The sequence below is a fragment of the Rhinopithecus bieti genome, unplaced genomic scaffold (genome assembly GCF_001698545.2).
Source record: "Rhinopithecus bieti isolate Rb0 unplaced genomic scaffold, ASM169854v2 scaffold_425, whole genome shotgun sequence".
Classification (NCBI taxonomy): Eukaryota; Metazoa; Chordata; class Mammalia; order Primates; family Cercopithecidae; genus Rhinopithecus; species Rhinopithecus bieti.
Window position 1 is genome coordinate 3,807,383 of NW_016803361.1, and position 14,971 is coordinate 3,822,353.

Sequence of the window (14,971 nt, forward strand, 5' to 3'; positions counted from 1 at the left end):
GGGGTTTCACCGTGTTAGCCAGGATGGTCTCGATCTGCTGACCTCGTGATCCGCCCATCTCGGCCTCCCAAAGTGCTGGGACTACATGGAGTCTTGGTCTGTCGCCCAGGTTGGAGTGCAGTGGTGCGATCTCGGCTCACTGCAAGCTCCACCTCCCGGGTTCAGCCATTCTCCTGCCTCAGCCTCTGGATTATCTGGGACTACAGGCACCTGCCACCGTGCCCGGCTAATTTTTTGTATTTTCAGTAGAGACGGGGTTTCACCATGTTAGCCAGGATGGTCTTGATCTTCCGACCTCGTGATCCACCGTCCTAGGCCTCCCAAAGTGCTGGGATTACAGGCATAAGCCACCGTGCTCGGCCTACTTTTTGGTTCTTGAGACTACATACTTTACATGAATTATCTCATTTAATCCTCACTACTCTGAGGTAGGTTGTTTTATAGGAAACTTAAGTAACTTATCTAGGATCTCACAATAAATAGTTGGTGGGATGTGGATTTGAAGTCTGTCCTGCTTTTAAACCTATATTCCTTATAAAGACGTTTAAATATATTTTGCAGACATTGAGAAACATTGTAAGAATCTTAGCTGGAATGTGATGATGAGGTCTATGTTTTAGGAAGATTGATTTGGTATTCAATATACATTTTCCTCAGTATAAGTTTTTATACATCTGTCAGTGAGCCTATTTCAGTCTACAGGCATCAATTCAATAATTAATGTGATATTTTATTGCATTCATGGGCCCTAGTGTACTTACCTATTTGCCTATTATTGGACATTTGCATTTTGGCAGCAAAATGTAAACCCTTTGTGGTAAATTGGTCTGGATGGATAGAGCGTTTATGAACTCTTACCGTTCTCCATGTATTTTAGGAGCAGCAAATGGATTTCTCATGGAAGTTTGTGTTGATTCAGTGGAGTCAGCTGTGAATGCAGAAAGAGGAGGTAAGAGAAATTAGAGAATGAATGACAGTTGGCTTCCTTTTTAAGAGTCCTTATTTTTTAGTGACACACACTGAAATATTGAAAATAAAATAACATGATGTCTGGGATTTGCTTCAAAGTAATCTGAGGTTGAGAGAGGAAGGTAAGACTATAAAAAAATAGTTGCATCACATCAGGAGGACATAACGTGTTGGTTTTTTCTGTTTTTGTGATATTAAAGGGAGTTCAGGTATTGCCAGCCTAATCTATCCTTAAGGTTTTCTGTCAGCTTTTCACTAATAAATTTAGCAACCCATATTTTAGTAGTGGTTGCAAAATGGTGACATTATTTTTCACTTATGAACTAGAATACTTCTGTAAAGAACTTTCCCCTCATCATGTGTTTGGTTATGCTGAAGTATAGTTTGTATAAGAAAGGCAGAATAAATGCTTGCTTCTTTTCCCTTATTTATTATAATAATTCTTAGAATAATGAATTTGTTCTCTATCTTCCCTTGAATTGTTTTGTCATTATGAATCTAGATTTAAATATGTTTTATGTGTTTTAATCCATTGTAGTTATTCTGCTTATTGATGAACAAAATGTTCTATCTGTGGCTAGTGAGAGCTTCTTTAAGCTGGTTCCTGAGATCTTTTGATGTGACCTTGGTAGCCTAATAATTCTTTTGGTTTCAGCATTTTCTTATTCTTGAAATTATCTTGGTTTTGGCTACTCAAAAGTAGCTTTGTGTTTTTTAAAGTGTACAATAATAAAGACCCTTTTGGGAAAGATTATGTTATTTTCTTATCAACAAAGACTCAGTATTCCTCTGTAGTCAGTTTTAAGAAACATCTTTATTTTATGTTAGTTTCCTGTACGTAGAGAGGCAACCCTATAATACAAAATTTTAAGAGAACTAGCTTAACTGTAGTTAACTCTTCAATTTGAGTATGAGTAACACAATGTGGCTGCAGAGTATAGCTGAGTTAAAAACAGAGTTTTACTCTAGTTTTATAGTCTGATTTCTCTGAGATGATTTCTAAGACTGTTCTGTATTTGGAAAAAAATACATATCAACAGGTTGCTGTTTAATAAGAGCTTATTTTTTTTTAAATGTGCTGAGCAATGCGTTTATATTACAGGTGCTGATCGGATTGAATTATGTTCTGGTTTATCAGAGGGGGGAACTACACCCAGCATGGGTAAGTGTCCATTTTTCCCAGATTTTCTGGTTGGAGTTCATGGAACCTGGAAGCAACTGGTAAGTAGTTTTGTTGGGTCCTCTACTAATGTCATGTAAACTATGCTATGGATGTTGTATCAGAAATGTTTATGGTGGTAAAAAACAAAATCAAAGATTTGATCACACATATTTCTTTCTCACATCAGAAAGTTGAAAGGTAGGTAAGTAATTGTTAATACTGGTTCAGCTGCTCTGCAGTAACATCAAGGATTAGGCTTTTATAAAATCTTTATATGCTGGCATCCTCAGTATATTGAAATCCCCTCCTGGTCTTTGTACTATTGTTGTCATACATTTTACTCATACACATATCAAAAACTCCATGCTATGTTGTTAGTTTTGTTTGAAGAGTCAATTATCTTTTATTAAATAAGAGATGTAAATAATAAGAAAACGATCATATATTTACCCATATGAAATTACGATTTCTGGTATTCTTCATTCCTTTATGTAGATCCCGTATTTCTATCTGGTTTCTTTTTCTTTCTGCCTGAAGTACTTTCTTTAACTTTTTTTGTTAAAAAGTATGCTAGTGATGCATTCTTTCAACTTTTATATGTCTAAAATAGCTTTTCTTTTATTTTGAAAGGTATTTTGCTGGGTATAGAATTCTAGATTGACAGTTTTTTTCTTTGAAGATGTTTTCCATTGTTGTCTTGCTTGTATTGTTTCTGACAAAAAATCTATCATCCATATCTTTATTTTCTCTATGTAATATGTCTCTTTTATACCTACTTTTCAGATTTTTTCTTTATTACTGGTTTTGAACAATTTTCTTATGGTGTACCTGAGTATAGTTTTTTTCATGTTTCTTCAACCTGTGCATTTATGCTTTTCATTACATTTGCAAAATTTTCAGCTTGCAGCTTTCAGCTTGTTCTCCACTGCGTCCTTCATAGACTTCAGCTATGCTTACATTAGACTACTTGAAATTGTCCCAAAAGTCACTGATGAACTTCTCTATTTTAAAAAGTCTTTCTGTGTTTCATTTTGCATGGTTCCTATTGTTTTGTCCTTGAGCTTACTGACCTTTTCTTCTGCACTATCTAATCTGCTATTAGGCTTGCCTAGTATGTTTTCATCTCATACATTGTAGTTTTCATCTCTAGAAATTTGAGTCTTTTTATGTCTCTGATGTCTCTTAACTTTTTTGAACATATGGAATAAAGTTACAATAGCTGTTATAATGACCTTGTTTGCCAATTCTAACATCTGTATCAGTTCTGGGTTTGTTTCATTTGATTTGTCATCTAATAATATATCTTATTTTCCTGCCTGGTAATTTTTTATTGGATGCAAGACATTGTGAATTTTACTTTATTGGTTACTAGCCATTTTTGAATTCGTACAAATGTTCCAAAACAGTTTGGTCCTTTTGGGTCTTGCTTTTAAGATTTGCTGGGCAAGTCTGGAGCAGTGTTAATACAGAGCTAATTATTCCTTACTACCGAGTCAGGATTCTTCTGTGAATTCTACCCAGTGCCTATGAATTTTGAAATTTTCCTCTGGCTGGTGGAATAGGCATTATTCACAGCTTGATATGAATGACAGGCACATCATTTCTAATCCTTTTTATTGGTTCTGTCCCAGGCCTTGAGTAGTTTCTTTGCATGCATGCACCAGTCAGTACTCAGCTGAATATTAAAGGAGGTTCTCTGCAGACCTCCAGAGTTATCTGTCTTCCTTCCCTTCTTCTTTTGTTCCTTCCTTTCTTTTCTTTCCTTCTCTCTTTCTCTTTTCTTTCCTTCTCTCCTTCTCTTTTCTTTCTTTCCTTCCTTTCTTTTTTTTCTTTCTTTTGACAGGGTCTCACCTGTTCTCCAGGCTTGACTGAAGTGGGGTGACCATAACTCCCTACAGCCTCAAACTCCTGGGCTCAAGCAATCATCCTGCCTCAGCCTCTCAAGTAGCTAGTATTACAGGCATGTGCTACCAGGTCCAGCTAAATTTGTTTGTTTGTTTGGTGGAGATGGGGTCTCACCATTTTACCCAGAATGGTCTTGAACTCCTTGCCTCAGGCAATCTTCCTGTCTCAGCCTCCCAAAGCACTGCGATTACAGGCATGAGCCACCATGCCGAGCCTATCTTTTTTTTTAAAAGTCCTTTTTTTAAATCACTGTGGTAGTCTTTGCTACTCCAGTGTTATCTTTCTGTCCTCCTGGTACTGTCTCCTATAAACTCTAGCTACTTCAGTCTTCCTGAACTCTCAGCTTTGTCTCCTTAACTCAGGGAATTGTTTGGCTCTGTGTGGGTCCCCCATCCCTGTGCTTTGGCCTAGAAACTCTCAAGGCAGTAAATTGGGTCAATCAGAATTGACTTACTAACTTCATTGTTTACCATTTTCAAGGATCATTGCCCTTCACTGCTTAATGTCCATTGTCTTGCAAACCATTGTTTCGTATATTTCGTCTAGTTTTTTCTTTATTATTATTATTATAGGTGGGAGGATAAATCCAGTCACTGTTACCCTGTCTTGGCCAAAAGCAGAAGTCCCTATATGAATTGTGGTCTCCTAAGTTATGCTACTCTGAGGTTGATAATAGCATTATTTAATGTAAAAGATTTGTATATGCAACAGCCCTTTGGAATCTTCACACTAAAAGAGGGCATTCCTGGCCATTCTAAAATCCCTAGAGCATGTCTGTAAATTTGAGTACAGTCTGTTTTTGTAACACCAATTATGATTCCTTGCTTGGTATTGGACAACTGCTATCCTATGCAAAATTGGGGTTCTTTTAGCAAGAAAAAAGAAGGAAATTCATACTGGGTAAACAACTCATGGAGCCTGTCATAGCCTTATACTATTGATGGTTTATGAGCTAGCCACATATTATGGCGTATTTAGGTACTTTTATGCATAGATCTCTGCATAAAATCACAGATAAGTAGAACTTTGCTCCCTTTCACATATCTCGTTAAAAAAAAAAAAAAAAAGTTTTGCTAAATGTCTTTGCCCATTAAAGGAATATGAACTTTGAAGCTATTTAACCATCTCCCTAGTAGGTTTTAAATAGAGCTGTAATAAATTAGAAAGAAGAAATTGGATCTTGGGGAATTATGTACTGGCAGAACATTGAGCCTGGTAGTTATTACACTTTCAAATGTCACATACCAGTAAAAGGGTTCTGAGTCATAAGGATTTTTGTTGAGTCAACTGATAAGTGTTTTTAAATTGTAGCATCTTCTGTTTTCTAAATTGTTCTGTTTAACCAGTTGCTATTACTTACCTTCTACCACATATACATTTTTGTTCTCAGTGTCCTCCTTCCTTTTAGAGCCATCTTTCTCTGGTTTCCTTAAACTCCATCCTTTTCTTTTGGATGTAATATACAAGAGCAGATGTAAATGACCAATAATATATCATTGGCTTCCTTGAACTTTTAGCTCACATTTAAATTTTAGTCTGCTTTCTTTTCTTGTAGGTGTCCTTCAAGTAGTGAAGCAGAGTGTTCAGATCCCAGTTTTTGTGATGATTCGGCCACGTGGAGGGGATTTTTTGTATTCAGATCGTGAAATTGAGGTGATGAAGGCTGACATTCGTCTTGCCAAGCTTTATGGTGCTGATGGTTTGGTATTTGGGGTATTGACTGAAGATGGACACATTGACAAAGAACTGTGTATGTCCCTTATGGGTAAGAATTTGTATCTAAGACCTAAAAGCCTCTAATGATAATTGTAGTTTTGCTCACAATATAAAAAAAATCCACAAAACCAATTTTGCAGTCATAGCTGCAGGCACTTACACTAACATAAGTATTTCAAATAGTAGTTCCTTAGATGTTTGGGGTGGGGTGTATGTGTGGCAAAACCTTCTTAACTCTCCTCAATTGCTATAGATTAGGTTATGCTACTGTTCCCATAGAATAAAAATTTAAGGGAAATTTACCATGGTTCCTTTAATCACTGCACCAAGAACTTCAAAAGCTATTAAAGTTGGTGAGGATGGACCACCAAGTTGGAAGATGTGAAGAGGACAGAAGCAAACTACCTGTATTACTAGACCAAAGTATTTATCGATTGACCTCAGAGAGGCAAGTAATGGATGTAATGCTGCTCTTATAGTTGTCAGATTAAATGATTTCCATTTGGTGCTAAGGCATGACCGTTTTTTATATAAAAATCAGAGAATTGTGGAAAGATACGACTTTTGAATTTGTAAGGCTACCATTTTATTATGTTAGTTTACTGTTTTGTTAGGCGAAGAAAGTACTAAAAAGTTTCAGCTAACATGAAGAATTCTATATATAGTAATCAGTGATGACATCTTCATTCATGTTGTTATATGACTCTCTTTTTATAGCTATTTGCCGCCCTCTGCCAGTCACTTTCCACCGAGGTGAGTCATTTTCATTTTAGAAGTTCTGTTGAACAGTGTTAGTTTTCTGATTTCAACAACTGCCACACCTTTTTATGGAACACAATTCTGTAGTGTTCCAAGGTTACCAATTGGTTTTTTAGATCCTGGGACTAAAAGTTATAAAAGTAGAGATGTGCAATTTCTAGAAAATTTGAAGCCTTAGGTATGAAAAGTTGTTAAAAGTGGGTGTTGGTGGTGGTGAGATACAATAGAGAGAAGGAGAGAGTAAGTATTGCCTTCAAGTGTGTATACCTATCACACAGCATTCCAAGCAAGAATCCTGAGACTTATTTTAACTAAGGTTGTATTAGGTCATGTGCAACCCCAAAAGAATAAGTCGTTGTGGCGGGTGAAATGAAAGGTACTGTCTATCTTAAGTCAGGCAAAACCATCCCTGGGGCTAGCAGTAAGGTGAGGTTTCACAGATACAGACTTCCTAAGGGGAGAGAAAGTTGGGTATCTAGAGAAGAATTGGATCTTATTAGGAAGGGAGAAAGGAGAACAGATGCTGTCTAGTGTTGACTATCTAGTCAATGAACAGATGTCCACTATAATGGACAAAATTATTTTTCATTATAGCTTGTCTGTACCACAATGATTTTTTAATGTGATGGTTTCTTATAAAGAAATATTTCCAGCTGGGCACGGTGGCTCAAGCCTGTAATCCCAGCACTTTGGGAAGCCGAGGCAGGCGGATCACAAGGTCAGGAGATTGAGACCATCCTTGCTAATAACACGGTGAAACTCCGTCTCTACTAAAAAATACAAAAAAGTGCTGGGGCGAGGTGCGGTCGCCTGTAGTCCCAGCTACCTCGGGAGGCTTGAGGCAGTGAGAATGGCATAAAGCCCAGGAGGCGGGAGCTTGCAGTGAGCCGAGATCTGCGCCCCTGCACTCCAGCGCTGGGCGGACAGAGCGAGACGCTCCGTCTCAAAAAAAAAAAAAAAATCCTATAAAATAACAAAAAAAAAAAAAAAAAAAAAAAAAAAAAAAAAAGAAAAAAAAAAAAATATCATGGTAGTTTTTTGTTTGTTTTTTTTTTTTTGAGACGGAAGCTCTGTCGAACAGGCTGGAGTGCAGTGGGCCGATCTCGGCTCACTGCAACCTCTGCCTCCTGGGTTCATGCAGTCTGCCTCGGCCTCCCAAGTTGCTGGGATTACAGGCATCTGCCACCATGCCCAGATAATTTTTGTATTTTTAGTAGAGACAGGGTTTCACCATCTTGGCCAGGCCACTCTTGAACTCCTGACCTTGTGATCCACCCACCTTGGCCTCCCAAAGTGCTGGGGTTACAGGCGTGAGCCACCACTCCTGGCCAAAAAATCAGGTAGTTATAATTTCTATACTCTTTGGCTACACCTTGGTAAAATGGAAGAACAAGTGTCTGTTTTGCCTTCAGAGAGCACTGCCATTGCACGTGAAAAGAAGTCTACAGTCATAAACAATTTTTTTACTTCAAATTTCTGTTCTTTTATTTATTCCAAAAGGTTTAACAAAAATATTTTCATATTTTCAAAATTTGTAGAGTTTTGGGGTTCCACATTTTTCTACTAATGTATTTAATGAGATAGCATAATATTGTTATAGTGGTGAGAAGGTGCTGCCACCAAAACAAGGAAATCCTCTGTGGTAGATTTAGTTGCCTACATACACTAAAGGGTGAAATGAAGGGGCCTGTCCCAGAGGACCACTACCACCTAATCCACTGCAGGAGAACTTCAATATCATGTAACAGTGTGAGAACCAAAGCAGAAGGAGGTTTTCTGTTTTCAGTTTCCCGATACCACTTTACTCTTTGAGGGCTCTGAGGAGGGGAGAAGTTTCTTAGAAAGTAGGATGGGGCCAGGCACAGTGGCTCACCCCTATAATCCCAGCACTTTGGGAGGCTGGGGCGGGCGGATCACAAGGTTAGGAGATTGAGACCATCCCGGCCAACATGGTGAAACCCCGTCTCTACTAAAAATACAAAAATTAGCTGGGCGTGGTGGTGCGTGCCTGTAATCCCAGCTACTCGGGAGGCTGAGGCAGGAGAATCACTTGAACCCAGGGAGTCGGAGGTTGCAGTGAACTGAGACCACGCCACTGCACTCCAGCCTGGGCGACAGAGCAAGACTCCATCTTAAAAAAAAAAGTAGGATGGAAGTGAAACTTCATATAGTCTGTTGAAAACAACGATCCTTATGCTATGAACCTTGAGTATGTGGGGTTAATAGATTAGTCTAAAATATTACTCAGTAATGAGAATGTGAGCCAAAGCCTTTTCTAGAACTGGTGAGTATAGTGTTTCATTCTACCTAGTCCAATTTTTCTGATGCCTTAGAACAGTTTCCCAAATCTGACTCACCTGCCTATCACATTTAAAATTTTACCATATGTGAGTGCTACCTGTGCACATTTATTTAATGATTTTCTTTAAATAAAATCTTAAGTATGTACCCATAAAAAAGAACAAGATCATGTCCTTTGCAGAGCCTTGAATGGAGCTGGAGACCATTATCCTTAGCAAACTAATACAAGAACAGAAAACCAAATACCACATGTTCTCACTTAGAAGTGGGAGCTAAATGATGAGAACACATAGACACATAGAGGGGAACAACACACGCTGGGACCGTTCGGAGGGTGGGGGGTGGGAGGACGGAGAGGATTAGGAAAAAAAACTAATGAGTACTAGGCTTAATACCTTGGTGATGAAATCATCTGCACAACAAACTCCCAAGACATGGGTTTACCTGTGTAACGAACCTGCACTTGTACCCCGAACTTAAAAAAAAGTTAAAAAAAAAAACTTAAGTAAATTTAATTTAAATAGAAACTTATAACTACTATAAATGGAAAACATTTCATTTCTTATCTGTATTTAAGTAAATACACTATATAAATGTGTACCATTATTAAAATGATTATGCACAGTGGTGGTATGTAGACTATGGTGTGCTGATGAACTGGCTCTTAGAAAAAAGAGCTGATTTGTAACATTTTTAAATTTCTGTGGTTTAAATACTCTACCTTCACTAATTTTTTTTATTATCATTAATTAAATTTTTATTTTTCTTTTGAGACAAGGTCTTGCTCTGTCGTCCAGGCTGGGGCACAATGGTGCAATCAGCTCACTACAGCCTCGACCCCTTAGGCTCAGGTGATCCTCCCATCTCAACCTTTCGAGTAGCTGGGATTGTAGGTGGACACCACCATGCCCAGCCAATTTTTGTATTGTACATATGGGGTCTTGCGCTATTGCCCAGGCTGGTCTCAAACTCCTGGGCTCAAGTGATCTCCCCACCTCGGCCTCTCAAAATGCCAAGATTATAAGCATGAGCCATTGTACCTGGCCCTACCTTCACTAATTTCAGGCTGCCAGTGGATTAACAATCTGACTTGCAGAGTTCTTGAGTGTTTAATAATTGACCTTTGTAAGCCAGTACAAGCTAGGTCCAGCACACCACTGCATGTATACTACATTTTGGGAAACGCTGCATTAGAGATACCTGTTCAAAATTCACATCAATTTTATTTATTTCAGCCTTTGACATGGTTCATGATCCAATGGCAGCTCTGGAGACCCTCTTAACCTTGGGATTTGAACGAGTATTGACCAGTGGATGTGACAGTTCAGCATTAGAAGGGCTACCCCTAATAAAGCGACTCATAGAGCAGGTACATGGACTTTATCTTTTTTTCCCCTAAGACTCTGTTGTGGTTACTCCTGACATTCTGCTGTTTAGCCAATTTGTGAGACTATATGTTACTGACTTTGTGGTCACTCTGTAGGAAAGAGCAAGCAGGCAATAATATATATAATTCTTATTTCTTTCACACAAGTCTTTTTGATAACCAAGGCTTTCAAGATCAAATTATATATAAATAGTGTCTAAAGATCTGATCTAACTTGGATAAACACAGCAAATTTTACCTTTTCTTTGCCTTTGGCATTGCAGTTTTTTTTTGTTTTTGTTTTTGTTTTTTTTAGTTTAGATACAAGGTCTTGCTTGTTGCCCAGGCTGGTCTCGAACTCTTGGGCTCAAGCCATCTGCCCTCCTTGCCCTCCCAGAGTGCTGGGATTACAGGCATGAGCCACTGCGCCCAGCCAGCCTTGCAGTTTTAAGCCACATCTTTTCATTGTCAGCCCGTGTATATTCGGGGGATCCCATGTAAAATTATCTGGAGGTAAATTCCAAAACTAAAATTATAATCTTACTTCTTCTCATCTGCCAGTATAGGAGGAAATATATGTTTCTATTTTATGAGTTTTCCTGGTGAGCTAGCATCATTTGTAGAGCACGCAGAAGGAGACTTTGCAATTATAGTGTGTCTGTGCTTTTCTGACATCAGTCCAGAGGCATTATAAGTGACTGAGTACAGACTTTGGGATGAGAGAGTTGAGCATTTGAGACTCAGGTTTGATACTTGCTATGTGATGTTGAGTAGGTTACTAGTCTTTAAGCCTCTCTTTCCCCCTGTGTGAAACTGAGATGAGTTTAATACTAATTTTAGAGTTTCTCAGAAGATTGCTAAAGATGAGATGTGTAAGAGGCTTAGTACAGTGGTTGGCATACAGTAGGTCTTAATAATGTTAGGTTCTATTAGTACTGCTATTAATAATATTAATGTTCCTGTGTAGACATCTGGTTATTTTCACTTTTCTATAGCCATGAAAATAATTTTCAGAAATTTCTCCTAAAGATCTGATGTGACTTTGCTGTTCTGGGATGTAATGGTTTGACAAACATTTATTAAATATATATTAGATGCAGGACATTTGTACTGTGGGTGTAACCAAGAGCTAAGTGTCTGTGTGTAGTCACTGTCCTTACAATTTAGTGCAGAACAGGCACTTCTAATAGAGCAGGAAATTTTAATAGCGCTCTATTTTTAAAAGGTACTGTAGGAGTACATGGGAGAGGAATTAACCCCAAATTTGGGGAAATGAAGGTTAGCAATAATTAGAGGAAGCTTCCCAGAAGAAAAGACATCCAGACTGCCGTGTTTTACTCATTTGAAGGATGTTTGGGAGTTATCTGTGTAAAAGTTGGGGGCAGTGGGAGTGAGGGTGAAGGGAGTGTTGGCGGAATTGTTCCATGCAAAAGAAATAGTATAAGCAAGGGCTGTAAACAAAAGCAAGCATAACTTAAAACACTGAGGAATGACCAGAATATTGAATGTGGACAGAATGATATCCAGAGCCTTGAAAACCTTATTAAAGTTTTTATTTTTATGGTACAGCGGGGAGGCCTGAAGTGTTTTAAAACAGAAGAGTTGATGAATCGGGTTTCCAGTTTTAAAAGGTTACTCACTAAGGAGTAGAAAATAAGATATCGCCATAGTAATGTATTGCATTTCAAAATGTGTGTGTGTGTATCTGTTATTTGTATGTTAATCATTGGTTAGTAGGAAGAGCTACTCAAATATTCTCATACATTAACTTTACTGAAGTAACTACCTAGTAGTGTAACATACTAGTTAAAGCATAGGCTTTGTGATTAGACAGGTCTGTGTTTAAACCCTGGCTTCAATGCTTGTTAATAGTGACCATGGATACATTACCTAGCCATCCTAAACCTCAGCTTGCTCTTCTGCAAAGTTAGAATAATAATAGCCCTACCTCCTAGAATGGCTGTAAGGGATTTCTTCAGGTTATAGCACTTAGTAATTGTTCTATATTATTAAATCTGACACTTAGTGATTGCTCTGTATTATTAAACAACTTTGATAGCCTTAGATAAGCATATACTTCTAAATAATCTTGTGGGGAAGGCAAAAAGAAGTGGTAGAATTTATTTCTTTAAAAATATTACTTCTCTATGTTTTGGAAAGCCTTGATTTGGAAGAAACAGGCAACTGTGACCTCCATTCTGAAGTGATTTCAGCTTTTTAGATAATCAATGTTTTGTTTTATGGATGCTTTATTCAGGCCATTTGAGAATATGAAACATTCTTGTTCCATTTATTTCTCTAACAATTTTTAAATTACATGAAATAGCCACTCCCCTCTTTCAGTCTTTTTTGTTACCTTGCTTTATTTTTTCTTTGTTGTACTTATTGTTACCTGGAATTTTATTGTATAAATATCCCTGTGCATTGTCTCATCTTCCTTGAGTGTGTAAGCTCCATGAGAGCAGGAACTTTCTCTTACTCACCATGTCAGGGAGGAAAAACTTTCCTTCTGTCCTCAGGATTTGTTATTTGGGGGGCTGCAAATTAAACTGACTAAAGACAGATTAGCAGGAGTAAAAACAGATTTTATCACATACATAAGTACATATATATGTAAGTACATACAGAGGTTCACAAAGAAATATGACTCAGAATTGGGGGCTTATATACCATCTTAATAGGTGAAGGGGAGGGAGAAAATGGCACTTATTGGGGAAAATGACTTTTGGAAAGATAACTTTCTAGAGACAAATTTACTATGCTGGACATCTTATCCAAGATCCCAAAGAAATAGAGAAGATCTAGTAAAAATTAAACATTAATAGTAATTTTTAAAATTTAATATATTCTGACTTATGTTTCTATTCTCGCTGCCTTATTATCCCATTCAAGAGAAAGATATTAAAATTTACTTGTTTTTTTTTTTTTTTTCTTTTTTCAGGCAAAAGGCAGGATTGTGGTAATGCCAGGTATTTATTTATCTATCAATTCACTAGCATAACACTGAACTGTAGTGAAGGAAGAGCAAAGGAGGCAGGAAAATGTGAGAGAGAGTATTAGTACATTGCATATTAGTATATGATCTTCAAAGAGAAGAATATATAGTTTGATTAAAATGCTTAAGACTGGGAGATCTGTGCTAGAATTTAAAAGTTTAGATAAGAGGGAAAATATTCTAATAGGGATTAGCTCAAAGAGGAGTGAATAAGGAAGTAGGTAGAGATTGAGGTTTCTCCATATTTGCTCCCTCATTATATAGAATTCTGTGAATTTGGATGTTCGTCTCTGGTGAGGCACATCAAATTTGATGCTAATCAAATTTTGTTTAGGACAAATGTCCTAGTGAACAGGGTTTAAGCAAAGGTTTAGGCAACATCCTTAGGTAAAATATAATACTCTCTCAGTTCCTGAAAATTTCTGATTGCCAAATTATTTCTTGTAACCAGAATTTAATCATATGATCCTGATGATAACCATAAGATCAGTTAAGTTCATAATGGCTAACTAGAAATGAACAGTTGGAGCAGTTTTTAAAGAATTAGATGTACAACCTAGAAGAGTGAGACCAATGTAAAGACAATCTTAATTTTTTTATTAAGTTTCTCAAACATATAAAAAAAGTAGAAAATAGCATAATGAATACTCATATGCTCAGTCCCTAGATTTAACATTTTGCCAAATTTGTCTCATCTTTTTTCTATCCTGAGGTATTTTATTAAAGTTAAATTGAAAGCATCATAACATTTTACATATCTCTAAAAAGGGTGGGATGTTACCATAATGACAATTCCATTGTCACACCTATCACAATAAACATTTGATACTCAACTTTCTCCGGTTGTCCCCGCAATGGTTTTTATAGCTGATATGTTCAAACTAGGATCCAGTCAAGGAACAAGCATTACATTTTTGGTTATCTTTTGTTTGTTTGTTTTTAGAGATGAGGTCTTGCTATATTGGCCAGGCTGCACTTGAACTCTTAGCCTTAAGCGATCCTCCTGCCTCAGCCACCCAAGTAGCTGGAACTACAGTTGCATACTGCCATTCCCAGTTCTATTATCTTTTAAAATGTCTTTAATATAGATGGTTTTTCCTTTTACTTTTCTTGCTTTAAAAATTTTACAAAGTTTGGGCTGGGCCCGGTGGCTCACGCCTATAATCTCAGCACTTTGGGAGTCTGAGGCAGTCAGATCACCTGAGGTCAAGAGTTTGAGACCAGCCTGGCCAACATGGTGAAATCCTGTCTCTACTAAAAATACAAAAATTAGCCAGGCGTGGTGGCATGTGCCTGTAATCCCAGCTACTTGGGAGGCTGAGGCATGAGCATCACTTGAACCAAGGAGGCGGAGGTTGCAGTGAGCTGAGATTGCACCGCTGCACTCCAGCCTGGGTGACACAGCAAGACTCCATCTCAAAATACAATAAAAAGTTAGGATCATTTACCCTGTAAAATGTCCTGCTTTCTGGATTTATCAGATTATTTCCTCTTGATATTGTTTAACTTGTTCCTCATGCCTTTGTATATCCTGTAAACTAATAGTTAAATCATAAGGGTTGAATAGAGTGCTTAAACATTTTTGGTAAGAATACTTTATGGGTGATTCTGCGTGTTACGTCATATGACATCACATCAGAAGGTATTCAGTCTCTCATCATCTCACTACTAGTGATATCAAGACTAACCTAGACGGCCGGGCGCGGTGGCTCAAGCCTGTAATCCCAGCACTTTGGGAGGCCGAGGCGGGCGGATCACGAGGTCAGGAGATCAAGACCATCCTGGCTAACACGGTGAA

At 37.7% G+C, this 14,971-nt stretch overlaps 1 protein-coding gene across 3 annotated transcripts in view; it reads left to right on the forward strand.

Annotated features, from left to right (window-relative positions):
• The window catches only part of CUTC (cutC copper transporter), a 22,768-nt gene that overhangs the window by 3,680 nt on the left and 4,117 nt on the right, over positions 1–14,971 (forward strand). For 2 of the 3 annotated variants that reach the window (XM_017880693.1, XM_017880704.1), the window contains exons 2-7: positions 878–949; positions 2,072–2,131; positions 5,592–5,801; positions 6,470–6,505; positions 10,048–10,181; positions 13,120–13,147. In XM_017880693.1, the coding sequence (XP_017736182.1) occupies positions 878–949; positions 2,072–2,131; positions 5,592–5,801; positions 6,470–6,505; positions 10,048–10,181; positions 13,120–13,147 (540 nt within the window). The remainder of the gene's footprint in view (positions 1–877; positions 950–2,071; positions 2,132–5,591; positions 5,802–6,469; positions 6,506–10,047; positions 10,182–13,119; positions 13,148–14,971) is intronic. The other variant, XM_017880700.1, reaches the window with a different exon arrangement.